Below are 22,068 nucleotides of genomic sequence, written 5' to 3'. Positions count from 1 at the left end.
GTCATAATTTAAACCTGTTCACATAAGAAATTATACATATAAAAAATATACACATATGCATATGTATGTGTAAGTGTGTGTGTGTGTATATATCAACGATGCAATAGCTATACATTTTTTTTTGCAATAAGCAAGCATTGTTTAACGGGTAGTCATTGGATACTCGTTAAAATAAATTTCAGATGTCATGTTTTTTGAAATTGTAAGATTAATTTAAAAAAAAGTAAATAAATATAAAAGATGATAGATAAGATTAAATAAGGAAAGTATATAAATGTGATTGAGGATAATAATAATTATTAGTATGTATATATATATGGTAGATTAGGTTAGATGAATTGTCAACGTGTTAATGAGTATCCAATAAGCATGGATTAGAAAAACCTAATAAACAATCAATATGAATAGGCATTTTTAGAAATTTTTTCAAAAATTTTATTGTAACAATGTATGTGAAATTTTATCATATTTTAAGTGTTTTTATCGTGTTTTTAAAATGTATTTTGAGTATTTTTAATATTTTTAAAAATTACAAATAGCAATACTCACCGTCCATCACTAATCACTGACACCACTCCTTCCTCCTCCTCCTCTCTATTCCTCCTTTCTCCTCTCTCTTCATCCCTTTCACTCATTGTATTCATTCCATACATACTTTGGAAAAGGATTTATTGATGTATTTTTCGCATTAAATTATAATTTTTGCCAAGAAGAATTTTTAATGCCTAAATAACCAATGTGAAATATCTTGCAACATAACCATTTTAAGTCCATATTCTCATATAATACAGATACTATAATTGTTTTTTTTATTCATATAGAGTGATTTTACTCAGTGAACTTGAATTGTTATGTTGTAAATTTAATAAAGCTCTTAGAAACAAATCATTATGAGTAGTAATAATAATACTAATTTTATAAAATAAATATGAGTGATTAAAGAGTACGAATACTTTTATATCCCATTCATGAATTATTCATATGTGCCCAAGTTTAACAACTAATTAAAAAAAAAATCAAATCTCGTGCTTTAAGATAGAGAAAAGCATTCATTTATTGCAAAAAAAATGCATTCAACTGCACGCACGCCTGACCCCGTCGGTCGATTTATACACAGCCCATTTAAAGTTTCCTTTTATCCGCCTTCCATGACGTCCCGTCCCGTCCCGTCCCGTCATTAACAAATAGTAGTGTATTTAATACAGCATTTTGATTTGGACCTTTACCTACAAAACTAACAAGGAAAAAAATTGAGTTGCCCAGTACCCTCCGTTTAGTGTGGAGGGTGGAGTGAGGGAGAAGAAGAAGAGACTGGCTGGTAAACAAGTAGTCAAATTAGTAAAATCATCCCATTCAGGAGAAGAAGCAGGAGGAGGTGGAAAATTACCCCCATCCACTCTTGTTGTGCTTGAGCTTTAATCCATTCTTTAATTCTTTACGCTGAAGCATATTCCTGTTTTCTTCTTTTCTTCTTTTTTTTCGCTCCTTTTGTTCGTCAGTTTCCTGCGACTGCCCACAACCGATCTTCCATCTCTCCAACATTTTTCTTTCAGGTATTACTGTTGCCAAGCCCATTCCGTATCATTTACTTATTCTTTTTATTTTTTTTTTGGTCTTTTCTATGTTTCTTAGCTTTATTTTATCTGCTGATAATTCTAATATTCAGCTCGTTGTCGTTAACAGTCAAAATTGGCAAATTTTGGTGGGTTTTGGATATCAAGTACAGTTTCTCTCGGGGAAAAAAATGGAGCTTTCTTATTGTTTTGTAACTGTGGTTTTGGGTTCAGAAAATTATAGCTGAAGATTACATTCTTTTCCTCATAAAAATTGATTAAAAATCTGCGTAGGATTGATTTTTTTGGGGGGGGGGGGTTGGGGTGTGACGATCTGCTTGATTTTGGGACTGTAGTTGACTTTATTGGTGTCAGGTTACGGAAATTGGAAATCTATTTCTTATTAATGTTAAAAGTTGAAGACTGTCTGCTTACAATTGCCTTTATTTTCACGGATTTTTGTAGCTACTTACTGAGGCTTCTGCAGTGATCTAAGTGTAGCCCTGGTACTTTTGGTGCTCGATCTTTAATTGAAAGTGGAGTACTTTTCTAACATTTTGGATCGAGCTATTTAGTTATTTGAAACTGGACTACAACTTACATTTCATGTCAGAACGCAACCAGCTAAACATTTCTATTTTGGGCTTTCAATTGGTTAATTGTAACTTAATTATTGCAATTAAAGATTATTTAGCTTGCACGTTTTAACAAGCAGAACGTTTCGATTGGCTCTTTAATTTGGTGCATGGTATATGTTGCAGGAGTTACAGAGAAGACGGAGCAGTTTGAGTATTGGATCAGAGAGCTGATTTCTTTTAACATATGGATCAAAGTATTTCATTTTGTGTTATCCGTTCATTTTTCATTCATTTCATTTGTTAATGCCCATGGCTCTAATTTGCTGTCAGTGAAAATTTTTCAGCAAATTCAAAACCTTAGCTTCGTGTCACGATATTTCCTCTTGTGTCTTTGCAGTAGTCCCTAAAAAGTCCATCGTTCCTATTTTCTGATGCAAAACTGCATATATGCTGCAATATGTATATTCATGTTGTTGAATTGGGTGCTGGGTGTTTTATCTGTGCTGGAAGTGGTGGGGCGGTGTGTTTGCTAATCAGTATGAATTTTCTTGATTTATTCTGGCTAAGTGATTCATCATATATTTGGTCATTTGTTTTGTTGGTCTGTGGTCTTGGTTGTCTTGAATGTGAATGGTCCAATGTTCCACATGTATATTATTAAGTTTGGCTAAAAATTGCTTTTATCTCAGGATGAGATTTCTTTTCAGTGATACCTTTCTTTATATGGTTTTTGTATTGCTTGTACCTTTCGTTTTGATTGGTTAATATTGGAAAGGATTCAGTTTTGTCATTGTTGAATTTAGCAAGATAATATAGTTAGTGCTAGGATATCCTTCCCGGATTTTGTTAAACCACATCTCAAAATTCTTCCAATTTCTCTTTGGTGCTGTTGGCTTCGAATAAGGGCTGATTTAAGATTTGCCAGCATTTTTGAACTGCATAAAAAATTGAAATTTCCCTTCTGGCTGCCTTTTCTTTTTTCCCTTTTCTGGGGAAAGTTCTTCTGTTCACTTAGCTGTTGTCTGCTTGTCTCAGCATTGCCCTCTGTATCTCCAGCTAGAAGCTTAGTTTCCAGTAGTTTAAATCGGTTCTAATGTACTTCTGAGCCTGGGATTCTGTTATATCTGGCAAACAGGGTTAGAATTCATAAGGAGTGTTAACTGTAAAAGTTGTTTCCACAGCAAGACAGATAAATCTCATAGAAGAGAACTTTGCTACTAATTGTTGAATAAGTGCTGTTTATAAATTTAGAATGACTGAAGTGCATTCCCTTATTATCCTTTTGAGGACATCTATATGTTATTCATATATTAGCTTGAACATGGTATGTTTGATCCATACATTGCTGCATTGATGGCTGAAACATTTGGATGGATACAGAACTTTTAAAAGATGCCAAGCAGCATCAGAATGGAGACTATGCCCTTACTGGCGACATAGAACATGCCCAGCTGGGAATGTTTGATAAACCCCTTCCTTGTTTTGGTTGTGGAGTAGGATGGTTTTCGTATGTCCTTACTTTTTTATACATTTTTCCTTAATGGTGTTTTTCTCCGGGTTTACATCTTATGGATTCAAATTCTTCTTGCAGTCTTCTGCTTGGGTTTTTCTGCCCCTTGTTCTGGTACTATGCTACTATTCTTTACTTTGGGAATTACTACCACAAGGATCCCAGAGAACGAGCTGGGCTCGCTGCCAATGCAATAGCTGTAAGTGTTATCTCGCAGTCATGCAGTTCTCTATATGTTGTCATATTCACTCTTTCTGTGGTATGGGGATTGATTACATTCTTGCAGGGATATAAACCAAAAAAAACGATTATTGAGTCATTAGTGATATACTGTGTCCCTTTGAGGTGACATGACCTTTACCCCTGCATTATATTCTAGGATTCTCGCTATTTCAAATATTGAAATGCAAATATGTCTTCTTTAGAGCCTGCACCATGGTATGACATGTAGGCATGGATTGCATTTGCCTAATGCTTGAAGATGCTCTGCACTTTCATCATTCTCTTAACGCTTGCTAATATCATGTATACAACGATTGCAGGCTCTGATATTTACTGTTGTTGTCCTGATTGTTGTGGCTATTATTCTCTTCTAGTCCCTAGGCTCTCAGGCTTTATCAATTTCAGCAGACAATGGCATGAGATGGATACCTGCGATTAAACAGAATCCTACTATGGGGGCTTTGCCAAGTTTTGCTTGATCCTGGTCATCCTCTCAGTTTGTCATGTAGTGTACAACTCATGTATCATAGGGCCCCTGAAGTTGAGCTTCAATTGGGTCCAACGCCTCCCTTAAAAAGAAAAAAAGGGTTTTCAAGTGGGCTTCTACAGTTTAGAGGGTGGAAAAAGCAATAGTTTGATGTCATAACAAATTAGATTACTTTCAGCTGAAGTCACTGGAAGCTAGCAACATTTGGCGTATTCTTCGAGTTCAATTGCACCTGATGCAGCCTTAACAACATGTGCAGTTTTTTAGTATGATCATGTATGAATGAAGAAGCTTGCTGGGAAATGTATGATTATCTTAGCCATATGCTATGTAGCCCATTAGAGGTTCTTTTTGCTCTGTATAGAATTAACACTTTTTAACTATTTGTATTTTGGACACCCATGGTAGCTTGCAATTTCCCGGTGTGCTTGTCATGACTTTTGATAGACGCCTCAGTTTTGGCAGCAACCACAGAGTTCTCGTTGATGGACCGTGCACAGATGTATGCGCACGCAAACAGCCCACGAGACGAGACGCCAAAAAAAAAAAAAAAAGGGGTAATTTCTGTTTAGGGAGTTGAAGACAGAACAATCATGCGAAAGACTGGAGCGATTCTGCTCTGTCGTTCTCTGCAAAGTGATTGAAAAGGACTTGTTACCAATTAAGTACGCGTTTTTCCGTTTGAATTTTAACCACTCTTTCTTTGTAAGATCTGCTTGCTCCAGACTGAACGCGGAAGGATGACCAAGACTCTTGTCTCCTCTCCCCTCCCCTCATGGTTTTCCACACTCAGCCAAATCGTTCATGGTTTTGAAAGAATACTAAAGAATTGAGGATTCCAAAACGATACCAAGTGAAGTGAATGAGCTGCTCTAGGCCTGGCTGCGCATCCTAGTCGGCTGGCCGTCATAAAAATTAAAGCACGCGACTGCTTGCTTCATTTGTGGATCGCTTGGTTCATCAGCAATCTCGGGGAGGAATCTTCAATTGATTTTAAAGCTGAAAGTTCCGTGGATTTGTTACGAGCAGATAGATGTTAGCTTAGCTGCGTGAGACCAAAGTTCAAGTTACATTATTGCATGGACAAAATACGCGTCATTGATTAGGCTGTCATTCTTCTTGCCAGAAAAGCCAAATGCGTGAAAGCCGTCATGCGAGTCGCCTACTCTTAGCACTCTTCGAGTAGTTTGATCCACACGCTACTGACCACCATTCCAGTCAAGTAGAATACCACTCTTAGTTCATTATCAAAAAAGTAAAAAAAAAAAAAAATAATAATAATAATTAGAATACTCTTAGCTCAACACAACTCAAGAATAAAAATATACCCACCAGGCCACCACTGATCCATTTTCCTTCCGTCCTAAAATCCATAGCCCTCCTTAGCACCAAATAAAGCAACTCATTTTTTTAGCACCAAAAGGGGACGAGGAGCCGAACATGACCTTTTTTTAGCGCTGCTACAAGTACAAGCAAAGAAGGCAAAGGAAAAGCAAAAGCAATAAAGAGGGAACAAAGGCATTATTCATTGTTTCACAGAGCGCTCCTCTTCATCTCCTTTTATCAAAAGCAACACAAGCAACTAAAAACCATGGAAGAGGGGGAAGACTTGACCCCCTTTTGGGTACAAAGCACCAGCAATCGCGGCCGTGTCCGCCGATTCCGCCGCGGCCTATCCTCTTTCTTCTTAAGCTCTGGACTTTTAGTCTCCGTTCTGCTGATAACAGCTGTTTCCTTCTTGGTTTTGGTAGTCCCTGCAACCATTTCCTTCTCTTCTCAAATCTTTAGGCCAAATAATGTTAAGAGAAGCTGGGATTCTCTTAATTTGGTATTAGTTCTAGCTGCATTAGTCTTTGGATTCCTCAGTAGAAACAAGAATGAAGATAGAAACTTTGAGGAGTATCATGATACTACTCCTACTAGTACCAGAACTGAAACCCGAAAATCAAATCCATCAACCGCACAGGGATGGCATAATTACTCCTCAATTGAAGCTGAAAAAACGCATCAGTCAAATCCTCTTCAATGGCATGGATATTCAGATCAGACGGCCTACAACAGTACTTCTACTACTGATAACCAAGGTGGACTGCTGAGGAGGACATGTAGCTCATATCCTGATCTACTTGTAGCCTCCTCAAGAGTGGCCTCCGGGGATGATCCGTGGATGTGTTATGATGATATGATAATCGAAACTCCCCGGTACTCCCGCACCGGCGAGCTTCATCGTCGACGAAGCTGGAAATACACATTTGATGATTCCCAGATGGAAAGCAAGAACTTTTATGTGGATAAATTTGCGTACCCTCATCCTCAGGAACGACCCTCAAACACTCCAGCTACTCCCCCTCCATCTTCTCCTCCGCCAGTACCGCCAGCTCCATCATCTCCACCGCCAGAATCACCACTGCTGCGGCCTGCTTCACCACCACTGGATAATGAAAAGCCAAAGCGAGTCCATCAAAGTGTTGCTCATAGAAGGGAGAGGAGGAGAAAAAGAAGGGATAGTCAGATGGAAAACAACGAACCCATCTCAGAACCAGCCACACCGCCTCCTCCTCCTCCACCGCCGCCGCCGCTGCCGCAATTTGTGGATCAAAAGAGTGGCAAAAGTGAGAAGAAAAGAACTGGGGGAAATGCAACCAAGGATTTCTTGAATTCTCTTTACCATAAGAAGAAGAAGAAAAGGCAGAGGCAAAAAAGTGTGGAAAACTTTGATGCTTTGCTTAACGAGCCTCAAATGCCACCTCTCCATCTTCAACTACCACCACAATCTCCTCCTCCTCCTCCTCCTCCGCCGCCGCCGCCGCCCTCCGTCTTGCAGAATTTGTTCTCATCGAAGAAATCCAAAGGAAAGACAACACATACAGTCATTTCAGTTCCCATTCCGCAGCTTCCTTCCAGACACAATCCCACGCAAAAAGCTCTGCAACCAGTGAAAGTGAGAAGCTTTGACAGTGAGGAAGGTAATTCAAATAGTGGCGGAGAATCTCCACTAGTTCCCATACCTCCCCCGCCGCCTCCTCCACCGTTCTTCAAATCTCCGGCGTGGAAGTTTGTACTTCAAGGTGATTATGTGCGGGTAAATAGCAACCTGAGCTCACGGAGTGGGTCTCCGGATCTCGATGACGTGGAATCGGATGGCACGCCCACAGCTGCTGCTGACGGCGGTGATATGACGCCCTTCGCGGCGTCACCATTGTTCTGTCCGAGCCCGGACGTGGATTCAAAAGCTGAGAGCTTCATCAGCAGATTTCGGGCCGGGTTGAAGCTTGAGAAGATAGATTCCATGAACAAAAGACACGGAGTGGGCTTGTCTAACCTCGGCCCAGGTTCAGGCCCAACTGATATTTGAAGGTTTTCAAGTTTTCCTTGAAAAAAAAAAAATTAAATTCTGATTTATTGATTGATTTATTTTTGCCCCCCTAAAGCGTGGTAGCACACACACCAGCAGTTTGTTGAGCAAGCCAACTACCTGGTGTTTTGATAGCGTGCATTTGTATGTTAATAACAAGAGTCTGCTGTCAAGAATTGAGATTGCTATCTCTGAACAAATGTATCAGTGTGGCGAAGGACGAGGAAGTTAAAAAGTTCAGATTATTTAGTTCAAACATCTATGAAGTTATATCTCATCCTCGAGTTAATACTAAGGGTCCGTTTGTTTCGGTGAAAATGTTTTCCAGGAAAATATTTTTCTAATTTCCCGTGTTTGGTTGCACAAAAGTTATTGAAAACATTTTCCTATGTAAAATATTTTCACTTATTTTATGGAAAATAACTTCCCTTCCAAACTTACTGAAGTTGTTTTCCGAAATGCATGCATCCCGCCTGTAGTATGTTCCAAACTTACTGAAAACATCTTGTAGTATGTTCTTTTTTTTTTTTAATGTAAATAGGAGGACTCGAACCTAAGACCTCTTTCTTACACTCCCTCCCCCTACCACCCAACCCAACCCAACCCTCCCCCTAGTATATTCAAAATAAAAAAAAAAATCTCATCCTTCTCATCCTATACTAGTAATTAATTATGTATAATAGGGACATTTTTTTTTAGAGAAACTTTCAACAGTGAGAGTGCAAGATATATGTCACAATAAGCATTGCATGTGATTGATATTTGACACTAAATGGCCAGCAATTTGTTTATTACTTAAGGAGATATTTTTTATTCATATATACATTTCTCCAAGATTTTTTAAAGTTAAACAATGAGATAAATTTTCTTATTTTGCATGGAAAGAAGTATGTAGTTATAATGTGTAGAAAGTAAAGATAGAGATAAAAGTGAAAATATTTCAAAAGTTAAACAAACACCAGAAAAATGAAGTAAGAAAATATTTTCAATAAGCTAACCAAACACCTGAAAATGATGAAAAGGAAATGATTTTCATGAAAAATTACTTCCACGGAAATTATTTTCCCAAGGAAAACATTTTACTTCCAACCAAACAGACCCTAAGTGTATTTGGCTATTTGCGGCCGCATCCTTTGATATTTTAGCCACCCAGTGCAATTTCAGCGAGGCAAGCTGCTTTCTGCGGAAAATTTTTGAGGGAGAACAAAAAGATGAGTTGGGAATTGGTCAGCATGTGACAAAATGGGAGCAGTTGGTATTTGCTGAGACTTTTGAAGCTTTACAAACAATAATATGACAATATGCCAACTGTGAGGGTTAACTTCAATTTAGCAAGTATGACCAGCCAAGTCCAATTTGATCCATAAACATAAACGCCGATCATGCTAATATATTCTTAAAGCCACCAATTCAAGGTTTACTTGGTACGTTACCAAAACCTGTTTCACACCTAAACCATGAATAAACTGCTACCAAAATTTATGGCATACAAAATTCCCACGTAAAATCATTCCTGTTTACTTGACTTGTCATTTAAATTTTTTCTACGTACCCTCGCATGATAAGTGGGATTAACACGCTGTATTTGACATCAAATAATAGCACTGAGGATCCCAACTGCAAAATTCCTAACACCATCATTTCTCATTCCCCTGGACTGCAACTCATTTGGTGAACCTATCAAAACTTTACAAGCGAACTATTTGTTAGTCCATGGAAGGGTGGATGCTAGTTGTGCGTCCAGCATAATCCTTGGTGATAAGGTTGATTTCCAGTCATGAGGCTGATCAATTGATTCAAGTGCTTACAGCCACCTGGATTTCATTGTCAAGGAGCTTCTCAACAAATTGATTGATGACATTGCCACTAGCCTGTCTCAGGTGCAACGATGAGAGATGTGAAAGGCCATTCTGGCTCACAACTATGCCGTGAAACAAGAGATACATGCAAGTAAATACAAGTCATATGAAATGCACCTTAATTCCAATAGCAATTGCAGTTTTCAGCTTGAGCAGTTCACCTAATCTTAAAGATCCCCCTTTCTTATCCCTGACAAACAGGATTGGTACCCCTCTAGAATGGGCCAAGTTCGGCAGATGCTTTGACAGCCACCTTGGGTTGCAATCTGATGCTAAAAGAATGGCCTGGTGAGAGGAACAAGCATCAAAGTTAATCATTCCTTGACAAAATTTCAAGCTTATAAACCAAATGCTATCTCGAGAACTTGTCTGATATGCAAAATCCAGGATCAAAAATTTTTGGTGCTGAGAGAAATCAACAAAATGTGAGACTAAACAGACACTCTAACAAAGTCACAGCTTAATAGTCTTCGACATCCATCAACATGTTATGATTTCATGATTTTTTTTCCATATGTTTTTGAGGCAAATATACAGTGTTTTAACAACTTCTAGTCAGTCACAGATTGGATTCAGATGAAGCCTGAGAGTTCCTAGAGCTACAATAGTAAAAGTGTAGTCTGGAAGTACATCATGCAAGAGCATATCACAGGATTTTCCAACAGAAAGACATCTCGCCCTGAGCTCTGAAATTCAGAAAGGCATTGAAGGTTTGGAAAACATCATACCATATTATAAGTATTGATCACTTGGGACGTAGTTAGTCATTAATCAGGTTTCAATTATATTTAAAGAAATTTGACCTCTAATTGCATGTGCATGTCACAGAGATTTGGTGTTCTGAAGGAAAAGGGACGACAGAAACGCTTTCTATGTAATTACGTGTATGCTTTACAAACCACCGAAACCTAGTCCAAGTAATCGTGGCATGGAACATCCGAAAACCAATAGGACCAATAAGCAATTGCAATAAAAAATCACGCAAATAATGTAAATGGTGATAACATCACAGAATAATAGGTGAAGAACATAGAGAGAAAAATGGTATGGAAGAAAGTAACCTGGAGTTGCACCGAAGGCATCTTCATATTGTGGCTGCCGTGAAGAGACTGCTCCTGAGGGGAGCTTTTCACTGAAGAAAGAGGTTGCATTCGTTCAAGCACACGCGTGACATCATTGACCCCTACGGAAAATTGTTGCTGCCCACACCAATGAAACCATGGAAAATTTTAGAATTAAGCTTTTCCACTGCCTTTACTCTTTAGCAAGTACTAGTATTTAGTATGAAAAGCAGAAAGTTAATTTTAAAAAAAATAATAATAAAGGGAAAGAACCAACCTTGAGCCAAACTTTTTCAGGCAATGCTCTATCCAAATTTCTTGCAGATTCTATTTCCCTGTAATCAAAGCCTATCAGATCAATATAATCTTTGGGCATAGTATGTACAACAAGACTCACCTCCGAATCAACTCAAGGAGACGAAGGAGACTTTCTCCTTCATAGCAGCTGGAAAAAAAAAAAGGAAAATTAATAATTAAAATTCACAATAAAAGTTGGCACCAAATAAATTTACGACTAGTACAGTTTTCGAATAAAAGAAGCCTTACAGTTGTTTCTCAGGATCAGAAGTGCTGAGTTCGACCGTGGAGGCTTTGTTAGGTTTATTTCTGCTCCTCATTTGCTAGTAAATACCCTACTGCCTTTCGGAATTTCCCAGTGACAAACCCTAAATGGGAAGCTTCAAAATCTAATGCACCAAGCCTAGCTCAAAATAGAATTCCAGACAACTCCTAATTAAAATATTTCACCAACGATTTTTGCAGGAGTTAAAGGTCAAAAACGAAGCTTTTATGCAGGTATAAGAACTCCAAGATCAGTTTTTTTTCCCCCTTTTCGTACTAGTAAAATTCAACTGGAGTTATTACGCTCTGAACAGCAAAGTCGGGAATCCTTCTCCCGCCGGCCGCACCCCAGTTTGTCAGAATAAATATGCTCCCTGTCCTCCCATTTACGATAACGGGTCATTGACTTGACCTTGACCGTATGATAGGCGTTCCCAACTCTTCCCGTCCGATATTATTGATTTGGTAAACTCAAAAGTCTAAAATCTAAACAGTTGCTTTTTCTTTTTTTTCTTTTTTTTTTATCAGAGACACGATAACTGTCGTATAACCTAATATATCCTACATCAGAGAAGGGGACGGATCTAAAGAGATCCAGATATAATTCGAAGTGGACTAAATTATCACCGGATTAAATGGATGCACTATGCTCCCGCCTGAATTTTTTTAAGCAAAATCACTTTTTAACGTGACAATTGATGGGAGATAAGGTTGCCATCCATCCCACTAAACTTTAATGCTTTGGTAGTGGCCACAAGATTTTGGGTTGGTGGTTTAAAATCTAAAAAGTTGCTGAATTGATAAAAATTATACATCTGTTTGATAACTAATTGAATTATAGCATCGAATTAAAAAAATAAGTTGCCCAGATTTGTCTATTTTGAGAGAGAGAAATAATAAGTGAAGAAAAGTGTGCGCATGTGCAAAGAAAATAATGAAACAATTAAAATGTGTTTGAATATGCGTACATCTCGAATTAAAAGAGAATTTTTGTTTCCGGAATCGGAATGAAACACACACACCCAAATAATATCAGACACGCAGCAGGCATCAGCAAACCGACCCAAAGGCAACCTAAGCGGGACCCACGTAACACACACGTCCAGCAAATTGATGACAGGACGGTGCACCCATAAAACTTAAACTCAGGGTAAATACCCCACAATCTACCGATGTGGGATGGTGATCCAACCCCCATGGAATTAAAAGAGAATGAGTGTGTCGATTAGGATGCGCTTGAGTATCGAATTAAAAGAGGGCGGGCGAATATATATTTTGTGAGATAGCAAATTTGAGAGTACATAACATTACATGTGCAGTCAATTCAAGAAGATTTCAATGCAATTTTTTTTTTCACTTAAAATTTTGTACACAAATTAAGTAATGCTCAATATATTAAATTGTGAAGCATTTATGTCACTAAATATACCAAATTCAAAAAAGTTGTCTACACAAATTAAGTAGTGGTTAATAGTATATTAAGTGGTGATGCATTTATGTCACTAAATACACTAAATTCAAAAGGTTATGACTGAATTAATCTTCAGCATTAAATAGAGCTATCAAACCGGACCAGATTTGGTGGAATTATTGGTTAACCACGATTAACAACCCAATTTAATCTTAATCAGTCCCAATACCAAAGGCGGGGATTCCACAAAGAGTAGCAGTCCCACGCCTTCAAAGTGTCCCTCACCACTTTCAAATTGAAGTCGGAACTGAACAAGTGCTAGTCGGTCGAGTACTACGTAAATGATGCAGTAAAGACGAGAATGATGAATAGCATGAGGAGAAGTTGAATTCCTGGAAAACAGAAAACAGCCAGGTGCTGCTCTGGAGTCCTTCAACAGACATCACGTACTTGTAACTAGCAAGGCAACGGCAATCATTTCTGGCTGGCTAATTGGGAGACTACCTCTCCAAGAACTGCGTCTTGCTTTACATAATCAGCCCACCTCGCTTTAATTCGAAGGATCTCCAGGCTTTGGTTCACGTTCATAGCGAATGAAGGATCCACTCGGGGTGCAAAGAAAGCTTCTATTTCATCTGCCATCTCGTGGCTGCAAAACTGAAATGGGAAGACGCTTTTAGACGGGCTGATGCCTCTGGAAAGGAACACAGGGGTGGGTACATGCATAACTCCTCTTGCTACCTTCTTTCAATCATTCTCTCTTATTTCCTAATGTACTGCGGTGCTTATCATTAACTCCTGATTCACATGACAGTGGTTACAATGGCATACCCACCCACATAGGATGCCTACTCGCCAAGTATAATCCACAAAATTTACTTTTCTATTGAGCCCAGAAGTAAGGGGGAGATGACGGATGAAGACTAAAGGCAATCATGCATATTCGTTTCCATATTTTAGCCTTCTCGACTTCAAGGAAAGTGAAACACTGAGGAAAAGGTAGAAATTAACTCTGACAGACTCGGTTACTTACAGGTGTAACAATTTTTCTAATGAGAGGGTGGAGTAGGGGACCAGTTCCCCATTTCTTCAGGATCATATCCCACCTCTCCTGCATTGATCCCAGACATATATGACTCAGTGAAACACAATATCTGGAATCTAACTTATATATATGTGCAAAAGAAAGTAAATACCACAAGTCCTGAAGTACCATCTCTAGTTATCCTGGATAGTTTATGCATAAACTTTTTACGCAAAATATTTTGAGCAAAGATCCAGAGTCAATATTCCAAGGCGTTTATGATTCTGAAGTTCCTGACAGAGAAATGTTTCCAGGCAGCAACTTTTCCGATGTTGCTGTTCAAGTTTCTATAGAAAAACTTTCTTAACTCTCTGGTGCCTACCTTCAACCATGTCCAGGCTGTTGATCTGCCTTCCAAGCTTATTCCCGAAGCAACATATATTATATCTTGACTGCGAACCTGTAATGGAAGAATAATGTCATCAGTGATTGTAATTTGAACTGGAAACAGAAATGTTCTTCTTAATATTCATGATGTTCTCAACCAAATATACCAACCTCATCAGAAAACATGAAATCCAGAACTTCCAATACTATGGTTGTGTCTGAAGAACTAGCCAAGCAGCCTACAGATTTGAAACATAAGATCCTAGAAAAAACAAGCACTTTCATAACCCAACATGGAAAAGGACGTAGAAACAGGTGAACAACAGGAGGTGAAGTATTTGGATAGTAAATTATTTGAGAAAATTTTGTGAAAAAATACTGTAGCACTTTTTTGATATGATGTATGTGAGATAAAAAGGTAATTGAAAAATGTGTTAATGATGCAAGCAAGTTAGTGTGTGTAAATAAGGTGTAATAATTTACAATCCAAACACAAAGTTTCTCATATCAACAAGGTACTTGGCCCCCTTATTCTGGAAAAAGTTAACTGGTTCTTACGCAAAATCCTAGTCTTCTCTTGCACTGCATCAACTTCTCTATATAACCTTAGAAGATGTTCAAGCCCATTCCTAATATCATTGCTGGTATTCCTCATCACAGCAATATAAGCAGCCTGCAGAACATTCTCATTAAATGGATCACAAACACAGGGAGGAAGATCTGGAAACTGAGTCCTCCAGTTACCTTTCTGGTATCAACTGGAAGAAGTGTAGTTTTCCTGTCATCCAAAAATGCTTGGAACCTCTTTAACGCTTCTTCACAAGTTTCTCTATGACCAAAACGAACCAAAGCCATCAGAACTTCTTCTCTCATCAAGGCAGTTAATTGGCTTTCCCCTGGTACCACATCCCAACCTAAACTTCTGCACGTAAGCAAGTGAATCTTGTGAAGGCTGAAGAGATGGGGCATATGGAAGAGTAGCCATGGAGAAAAAATCGTTAAGGAGAAGAATGTTGGAGGAGCAAGGGGGTCCAGGCAAGAAGGGCTATGAAATCAATTTGCCTGGCTATGAATCTGGAGTTGATCTACTTAAGGTTGACTTCCATAATTCTGGAACGGGGATTAGAAATATCAACATTAATATCTAGTAAAAATATCGATGTTATGGCAAATAAACCATGTTAATTGTGAAAGCTACAGAGTTGAAAATCTTTAACATTTTTTCGATTGATGGATCCTTTTTATGAATATGGTTCCCTTGACATGCATTCAGAGAAAACAGGTAGAACCAACTACATTTAAGCAGTTCTTAATAGTATTCGGGAGACGAATGAAATAGACAAGACGAGCTTTATGATCATTTATGTAAGCCACTCTTACTCTGCACACAATAGTAGAAGATTGATGAAGAATTGTTTCAGAGTGGCCAGCAAATCTGGGATGGCATCATGAGCGATTTTTGCAACATTTTGACATACCTGTCATGAAAATCATGGGAATTAGTTGTGTTCTGAGGCATGTCAAAAATTAGCATACTGAAGAGAAAATAGTACATCAATTAGTCTTGATAATGTGATCTGCTCGAGGTCCTTTTTGTATACTTCAATCAGTGAAAGCAAAGATGATAATGGAATCTCGCAAGCCTCGCAAAGAGCAAATGTATCATCCAAAATGCCTGCACAGGAACTTATTCAACACCGTGCAAATGAAACAAAAAATTAAATGACTGCACCTATGTTGTCTGACAGGTAATTTACTTACGTGACAGGAAAGAATAAGCTGTCACTACTTTTCTCCCTAGATACAATCATTTGTGAAACGCATTCATGCATGCTAAATGAGCAATTCTGACACAAAACTGAGTTTTCTGTGAAAGTTTCAAGTTAGTTGCTTGATATCTATCAATAAAAAAAGTGAAGCCCACTGCTTAGCTCTGATCAGGTTTCAAGAGAGTGAGTCAGTTCAAAAGCATCGCTGCATCAAATTTTTGAGATTATTGTGAAAGAGGTTTTACAAACCAAATTCATCTGCTGCTGATAAGCAGTTGCTCTTTATAGCTTTCGCCAGTTGAGTTAAGAGGCCATCATCATATTTCACCCGATAAAATCCAGCTTGATGGACATTTGCTTTTATCCAGAATTCCTCCTGAAAGTCTTCTGCACTTTCCTTCTCATGCATGTTTGAGCTGCCTCCTGTATGACAAATATCCGCTATATCCAGTTCTCCAAATTCTGATTCAAGGAGGAAATTTTTGCGCCTATCATATGCACCAAGGGACAAGGTAATTGGAATGATCCAGTACCGGCCATCACCATGCAATCCAGAAGACAGAAATTGTGTCTGAAAACAGATAAGAAATATAAGATTTCCAGTAATACAAATTTGTCTCATCAACAGTGAATCCAAACTTTGATACTTGTGATTTTCATTTAAGATGAAAACCTGCTTAAACTCCAGACTGCAATCTTTTAATGATAGTGAGATAACTGGATAGCCCGTTTGCTTTGTCCATATGCTCATGATTTTGCTTACTCCAGCACCAGATACTTCGGACAGAACATTCCATAGATCTTCTGTCTTGGCATTCCCCCAGGCATATCTTGCCATGTATGAACTCAAAGACTTCTGACTTCAAAAAGCATACAACAGTTAACAGGTGAGGCTGGTTTTAGTTTTCTATTTGTTTAACAATAGTATCAATAAACACAAGGAGCTAGGAATGAGGATGAGTCAACAGCTGCTACATTAGGTTCCATTTCCTCGAATCAAATAGAGTTAACTTGTGCCAATTAGGGAAGTTTTTCTAAAGGATGCTTGGACGTTGATATAATATAGATAATTGTATTTAAGCACAACAATTATATGGAGGAGTTTAGCTGTTCCATAGCAACTATACCATGAAATGAGAAGACGTCACTTCTTAAACAACAAAGGAGTTCTTAGTACTTAAAGAATCAATATTTTCTGTTTTACTTTTGGATTTTTTGGTTGGCCAGCATATCTGACTCTCAAGAGTATCGTTTTTGGTCTCAAATAATAGATATCCAGATGAGATAAATAGCAATAGAGGACGAATAGAGATAATAGAGAAAGAGAGAGAATTCTATGCACAAGTTATTGCGAAGTTCCTTCTTCAACAATTTCACAACTATTAAAAGGAAGGATCAGGAAGTTGGTATTTCTTTCCCTTTCCAGGCCTCTGATAGACATCCAAAGGTGCAAATAAACTGAACAAGCCTAGGAGTAGGATAAAGTGGTAGGTGAGCGGCAGGGTTGATTTTGTCATCAAAATTAATAGTGCTGGAGTAGTATTGTTGTGGATTTAAAATGCACAAGATAGCCAGAAGGGTAGATACAATAGCTTTTGGAAATTCTGACCACTAAAGATGTTTTCTGCCTTTGAACTTGTTGGGTACATAAAGTTTAGGACTATAAATGGCCATGTATCATGTCATTTTGGAGGGAGATGAACTTCAAAGAAATTAATTCCGTTAGTCAAATACTGTACAAGTTATTGTCTAACTTCCCTACCTGGAATATTTCATTGCCAAGAAAATCCTGCAACATTCGAATGACAGCAGATCCTTTCTTATAGCTTATGGCATCAAAGTACTCGATGACTGAACGAGCATGGTGTATTTCCACCTGCAACATTCTTTATGTGAGCAAACAAGAACTGAATCACATTGAACAGTCTTAGTTGATTGTGATGTTTTTCTTTTAACCTCAATTGGGTGCGATTGTTCCAGTGCATCCATCTGTAGCCCATCAGTGGTCTCTTGAAGAAAATGATTCCAAATTTTCCATTCTGGGAATAAAATATCAGTAACTAGATAACTCACCTGAAAGGATCACGTTTGCAAAGAATCATAAGAAGGGAACTATTGTTACATTGAGAAGAGACCTATCAAGTAGATAAAAGAGAATGGAATCTGAAAGTAGTACCCAAGTAGCAAAACCCTCATTAAGCCATAGATGAGTCCACCACTCCATTGTTACTAGGTTGCCAAACCAGTGATGTGCAACTTCATGAGCCACAACAATGGTCATCTGCAATAAGTCCAAGAGGGTAAAACTTAAAAGACTTCAGATACCATACAAACCACAAAGTACTAGGTAGCAATGTCATCACTGCATTATCAGGAATTTCGGGGGATAATGTGTTCGGTTTTAAATATTTGCTAATAATATAAAAAAGAAAGAGAAGTGAATATGCAGCCAAAGTCATGACAAACCCTCTGTGTGTTAGCCACTGTAGAGTGCAAGTCATCATGAAGTAATTCATTTTCACGATAGATAATCAAACCATAATTCTCCATTGCCCCACCAGAAAATTCAGGAACAGCAACCATATCCAGCTTAGGGAGTCCATAAGGGAATGTGAAGTACCTGCATGGTTCCACTTTGCCAAGCAGTTGAAAATACTAAGTTGATCTAACTAAAAAATCAATGATTCGAAGAACAATACAAATGAAGAAATCCTGTTCTCTGAACATATAAGATAAGGACATTGAATTCTAATCATGATTATGATTTATCAAAGAATGCATGCACATCTTTCCTTGCATAATCATACTAATTCTTAAATACGTCATACGATTCTTATGTCTAAATGTTATCTTCACATGATTCAGTTTAACTATTTATGGGTTAGCAATGTAAATCCTCTGGAAATTGATTTTCCTGAAAGCGAAAAGGTTTTCCTCACATCGAGCTACATGATAGGCACACAAAATGCAACACCCTAATCTGAAGTCACAGAGTCAGTTGACCATCTTTTGATTATGGACAGTATTTGAAAAACATTGACAATACATCTGGTGTGCATTTTATTTGCTTTAGCATCATAGATAAGATACTTACTCTTTGAAGAAGCCAAGTGCCTTAACTGCAATTTTTAAAGCAAATTTTCCCTTTTCACTTTGGCCAACAGGAGTGTATGCACGCACCTTGATTCCTGCAGAAACAATTGAGGGAATTTATAAAGTGGGGATACAAAAACAATCATATTATAATATCCAAATTCAATTATATGCTTACCATCGTCAGTTGTGTCTTCAATGTAATCAAACAGTCCGACTACAACTGCAACCAGGTATGTTGACATAACCACGGATTCCTCAAAGTAAATAGTCTTATGACGCCCGTTATGTTTTTCCAGAGATACTGGCATGTTCGATAATGCTGTCAACTCTAGTGGTACATTGGTTAATGTTATTTTAAAGGTAGCCTGGCAAGAATGTGTAGTTAGTATATCTAATAAGATCAGTTTCGTAGATAATTATGATTTGAAGCAGTTGACAGCATAAACGTCAAAGAGCTAACAAGGAAAAGATGAGGTAAGCAGAGAATATGTTGCATCCAGTTGCACTTTCATATAAAGAAGTCATTAGCCAAAAGTTTGAGTTGGCTTCAACCCAACATGCAGACAAGCCTTGCAGTAGACTTGATAAACAAACCAAATTCATCAAGACAGAAAAAAATTGAGGTTATTACTAACTACAAAAACCATGTTAAAAAGTCCTTTTCTATATCAACTTTTTTGGTACCATAGAATTCACAAAGCAAATGGACTGGCAAATGTCACATAATTCATTAACATGCTGTATTGAGAACTTTCTAGTCAGAGCATGCATCCTGCTTGTAGCTGATCTTCAGTATTCACAGTTTTCCAGCTCAATGGAAATTGTTCAACATATTGACAATTGACTTTGGACATAACTATTCAAATACAATTGAGTCGCCAGTCCTCTGATTTGAAACTCTCCATCCTTGAAACACTAAGACACATTTAACATAACATGTCTGAGTCCTAAATGGTCAGACTTCAGTATTCTCCTGTTATGCTTGAGACTCAAGTTCCCGAGTTTATTGAAAATTAGGGACTGAAGACCAAGAAAATTAATACCACGAGAAACACCATAACTATCACTTCCATCAAACTTATTACATGATGGACATACCACAGGTGAGCTGAAATCAAGACCTCAACATCTAACAACAAATCAGTAAGTCAGAACTTCAAGGTCAAACTCATTTGTGAAAGATCATTTGAAACTAATGAAGTTCCCCTGAACTCACGTGCCTTTATATTTGTATCCAAATTCTCAATGTAAAATTCCTATATTATCATTATTCAAGAAAGAAACAGCTAATAGAATGCACACTAGTTACTGCGCTTTCAACAATCAACCTTGAAAGCTGGTTCGTCCCAGCATGGAAAACATAGTCTTGCATCCACAGCTTCAAATTGAGTTGCAACCATATTCTTCTTCACTCCTCCGTCCACATAAGTACTGCAAAAGTTAGGTTCCAATGTTAGGAAAGTCAGAATTCAATCCAGTGAGCTCATGAGTTTCATTGATGTAGTCATCAGCGAAACTGCAAAGCTCAATTTTCTGGTTCTGATTTGAAAAGCTTGTTATCTCCAATTAGCAAGACTCCAAAACTAAATTCATTAGCTTTCCTTCTCAGATAAGGACTGTTTTGTCTATGGGAGTGACAACCAATTCAAATGATCAAAAAGAAACAAAGGATAGAAAAAGAGAGAGCACCATCTGTATAAGCCCTTCAGTTGCTCATTAAGAGTTCCAGAGAAGCAGATCTTCAAAACTCCATTCCCAGTTGCTAAGGAGTCATTAAAGCCTAAAACAAGTATCTCATCCCCATTATCAACTATAATATCTGTTGGAATATGATTCTGCAATATAAAGAACACGTTAATCACGTCAATCAAACAAAAGTCAAGAACTCTCAATCATATCCGACATAAATAAACGAGTTGGGTCAAAGCACAACGTACATGGTTTTCGGAGCTGGTAAAAGAGACATCATCAATCGCCAGGTCAAGAGTATTCAAGACCAGGAACTTTGTGGCTTGGACAATAGAGATGTCAATTAACACAATACCGGAAAAAGTGCAAACTTGAAGATCAAGATTGAGAGTGAGATCATAGCGTTTAGGGACTGCAAAATTAGGAAGTCTGGTTTGACCTTTGAACTGCTCAAGCTTCTGTTCCCTGGAATCCATCTCCCTGCCTCTCTATCAGTTAGTGCAAGTGAAAGAAGGGATGATAATAAATTAGTAATACACGATAATAAAGATCCCCCTTTTGGCCACTATCGCCTTGGACCCAAAAGTCAAGATTAATAATTTGCTAGTACAACAAATTGTTTGTTTAAAAGCCAAAGCTGTGAAGCCGTAACATGTGCTGTGGATAGAACTCAAAAAAAGAAGACCAGTACTGGTATCTTTTTTTTGGCTCATATAGGGCAGAGTGAGTCCATCACTTTCAGGGGTCATCTTTCTGGGCAACAATTTTTACGGGTTATCAACAGCAGTTAGAACCATATTAGACCTAGGTTGGTGTTTATGTTGTACATTACCAAAGAGTGTAGCTTTCCTACATTTGTCGGTGCATGGGCTCCAATTCACCATTCCGGCAACCCCCCATTGTCAACGACAAGTGATGATGAGTTAAAGCTACACAAGCTGTTCGGCTTTTTTTTTACAAATAGTTGTGCTGATGCGTTAAATTTTTAATTTTTCCAAATGTATGAGCAATACTTTTCCTCCTTGAAATCCAGTGATTGATGGAACTTCAATCCCCAACGTTGGTTTTCATGATTTGACAACCAAAGTTAACTTTGAACAATTACAGAATCATTTTAAATCGGAGTTTCTAACACATACAATTATCTGGATTGGTAGAAGTCAAAACAAACCAGTGTTATGTTGTTTCTAGACTCCTCCGCTACTTAACCGAAATGGTTAGGTTTTTCGAAAAGGAGCAATAACAGTTTCGAGTATAACCGTAACAACTATTTGTGAACAATGTAGCACCTTTTGAACAACTAGTAGTTTATTGTCAACTAGTCTGCGACTTTGTAATAGTAACTAAATATCACATGTTACTATGTTAGTTGTGAAGTTTTACAAGTATTTAACAAAAAATAAAATTGAAACTTGCTTAAACAGTAGTGTTACAAGCTCAGGAACAATTGTTCTGATAACCGTTATTGCCTCTTCCAGTTTATTTACACACGAACCGCTGCGCATT

General features: G+C 37.9%; 4 protein-coding genes across 9 annotated transcripts; 2 read left to right on the top strand and 2 right to left on the bottom strand.

Moving 5' to 3' along the window:
• Nucleotides 1-1,204: 1,204 nt before the first annotated feature.
• LOC140004240 (large ribosomal subunit protein eL20z-like) lies at nucleotides 1,205-4,765 on the top strand. 4 transcript variants are annotated; one of them, XM_072045221.1, is made up of 6 exons: nucleotides 1,205-1,375; nucleotides 1,500-1,553; nucleotides 2,315-2,385; nucleotides 3,512-3,638; nucleotides 3,723-3,840; nucleotides 4,238-4,765. In XM_072045221.1, exons 3-6 carry the CDS (start codon nucleotides 2,376-2,378, stop codon nucleotides 4,340-4,342), a joined length of 360 nt encoding a protein of 119 aa, XP_071901322.1. In that variant the 5' UTR covers nucleotides 1,205-1,375; nucleotides 1,500-1,553; nucleotides 2,315-2,375; the 3' UTR covers nucleotides 4,343-4,765. The 4 variants fall into 4 exon arrangements, with proteins under 4 accessions (XP_071901322.1, XP_071901321.1, XP_071901324.1 ...); XM_072045223.1 differs by having other exon boundaries at nucleotides 1,206-1,375; nucleotides 4,184-4,765; XM_072045220.1 differs by having other exon boundaries at nucleotides 1,205-1,553.
• A 1,176-nt stretch (nucleotides 4,766-5,941) lies between these two features.
• Nucleotides 5,942-7,705, top strand: LOC113742291 (uncharacterized). Its single transcript, XM_072045090.1, has one exon. The coding sequence runs from the start codon at nucleotides 5,942-5,944 to the stop codon at nucleotides 7,703-7,705; it is 1,764 nt and encodes a 587-aa protein (XP_071901191.1).
• Nucleotides 7,706-9,060: 1,355 nt separating this feature from the next.
• Nucleotides 9,061-11,658, bottom strand: LOC113742292 (uncharacterized). Its single transcript, XM_027270098.2, has 6 exons — nucleotides 11,172-11,658; nucleotides 11,023-11,070; nucleotides 10,903-10,960; nucleotides 10,626-10,763; nucleotides 9,682-9,849; nucleotides 9,061-9,576 (listed from the first exon to the last, which is right to left on the bottom strand). The coding sequence occupies exons 1-6, from the start codon at nucleotides 11,240-11,242 to the stop codon at nucleotides 9,502-9,504; spliced, it is 558 nt and encodes a 185-aa protein (XP_027125899.2). The 5' UTR covers nucleotides 11,243-11,658; the 3' UTR covers nucleotides 9,061-9,501.
• A 1,053-nt stretch (nucleotides 11,659-12,711) lies between these two features.
• Nucleotides 12,712-21,487, bottom strand: LOC113742290 (aminopeptidase M1). Of its 3 annotated transcripts, none has more exons than XM_027270095.2 (19): nucleotides 20,811-21,481; nucleotides 20,563-20,708; nucleotides 20,202-20,304; nucleotides 19,049-19,238; nucleotides 18,872-18,965; nucleotides 18,244-18,397; nucleotides 17,954-18,058; nucleotides 17,734-17,850; nucleotides 17,540-17,653; nucleotides 16,451-16,633; nucleotides 16,027-16,348; nucleotides 15,562-15,683; nucleotides 15,389-15,486; nucleotides 14,753-14,930; nucleotides 14,567-14,681; nucleotides 14,180-14,247; nucleotides 14,004-14,081; nucleotides 13,631-13,708; nucleotides 12,712-13,254 (listed from the first exon to the last, which is right to left on the bottom strand). In XM_027270095.2, the coding sequence occupies exons 1-19, from the start codon at nucleotides 21,036-21,038 to the stop codon at nucleotides 13,072-13,074; spliced, it is 2,676 nt and encodes an 891-aa protein (XP_027125896.2). In that variant the 5' UTR covers nucleotides 21,039-21,481; the 3' UTR covers nucleotides 12,712-13,071. The 3 variants fall into 3 exon arrangements, 2 of the variants coding, with proteins under 2 accessions (XP_027125896.2, XP_027125897.2); XM_027270096.2 differs by lacking the exon at nucleotides 12,712-13,254 and adding an exon at nucleotides 13,260-13,395 and having other exon boundaries at nucleotides 20,811-21,485; XR_011812855.1 differs by lacking the exons at nucleotides 12,712-13,254; nucleotides 13,631-13,708 and having other exon boundaries at nucleotides 14,062-14,081; nucleotides 14,180-14,270; nucleotides 20,811-21,487.
• Nucleotides 21,488-22,068: the final 581 nt, after the last annotated feature.

This window comes from Coffea arabica, chromosome 4c (genome assembly GCF_036785885.1).
Source record: "Coffea arabica cultivar ET-39 chromosome 4c, Coffea Arabica ET-39 HiFi, whole genome shotgun sequence".
NCBI lineage: Eukaryota > Viridiplantae > Streptophyta > Magnoliopsida > Gentianales > Rubiaceae > Coffea > Coffea arabica.
Note: the sequence above shows the minus strand (reverse complement) of the source record. Positions and strands in the feature narration are given on the sequence as shown.

What these genes read in the sequence shown, in the direction of transcription:
- LOC140004240 (XM_072045221.1), top strand. An exon ending in TGTGGAGTAGGATGGTTTTC is followed by an intron (nt 3,639 to 3,722) that starts GTATGTCCTTAC and finishes TTCTTCTTGCAG; the next exon opens with TCTTCTGCTTGGGTTTTTCT. An exon ending in TCGCTGCCAATGCAATAGCT is followed by an intron (nt 3,841 to 4,237) that starts GTAAGTGTTATC and finishes ATTCTCTTCTAG; the next exon opens with TCCCTAGGCTCTCAGGCTTT.
- LOC113742291 (XM_072045090.1), top strand. Translation starts at nt 5,942, where the DNA reads ATGGAAGAGGGGGAAGACTTGACCCCCTTTTGGGTACAAAGCACCAGC.
- LOC113742292 (XM_027270098.2), bottom strand. Translation starts at nt 11,242, where the DNA reads ATGAGGAGCAGAAATAAACCTAACAAAGCCTCCACGGTCGAACTCAGC. An exon ending in CTCCTTGAGTTGATTCGGAG is followed by an intron (nt 10,961 to 11,022) that starts GTGAGTCTTGTT and finishes CTTTGATTACAG; the next exon opens with GGAAATAGAATCTGCAAGAA. An exon ending in CAATTGCTATTGGAATTAAG is followed by an intron (nt 9,577 to 9,681) that starts GTGCATTTCATA and finishes CACCTGAGACAG; the next exon opens with GCTAGTGGCAATGTCATCAA.
- LOC113742290 (XM_027270095.2), bottom strand. Translation starts at nt 21,038, where the DNA reads ATGGATTCCAGGGAACAGAAGCTTGAGCAGTTCAAAGGTCAAACCAGA. An exon ending in GCAGTCTGGAGTTTAAGCAG is followed by an intron (nt 16,349 to 16,450) that starts GTTTTCATCTTA and finishes ATCTGTTTTCAG; the next exon opens with ACACAATTTCTGTCTTCTGG. An exon ending in CATTATCAAGACTAATTGAT is followed by an intron (nt 15,487 to 15,561) that starts GTACTATTTTCT and finishes TTTTCATGACAG; the next exon opens with GTATGTCAAAATGTTGCAAA.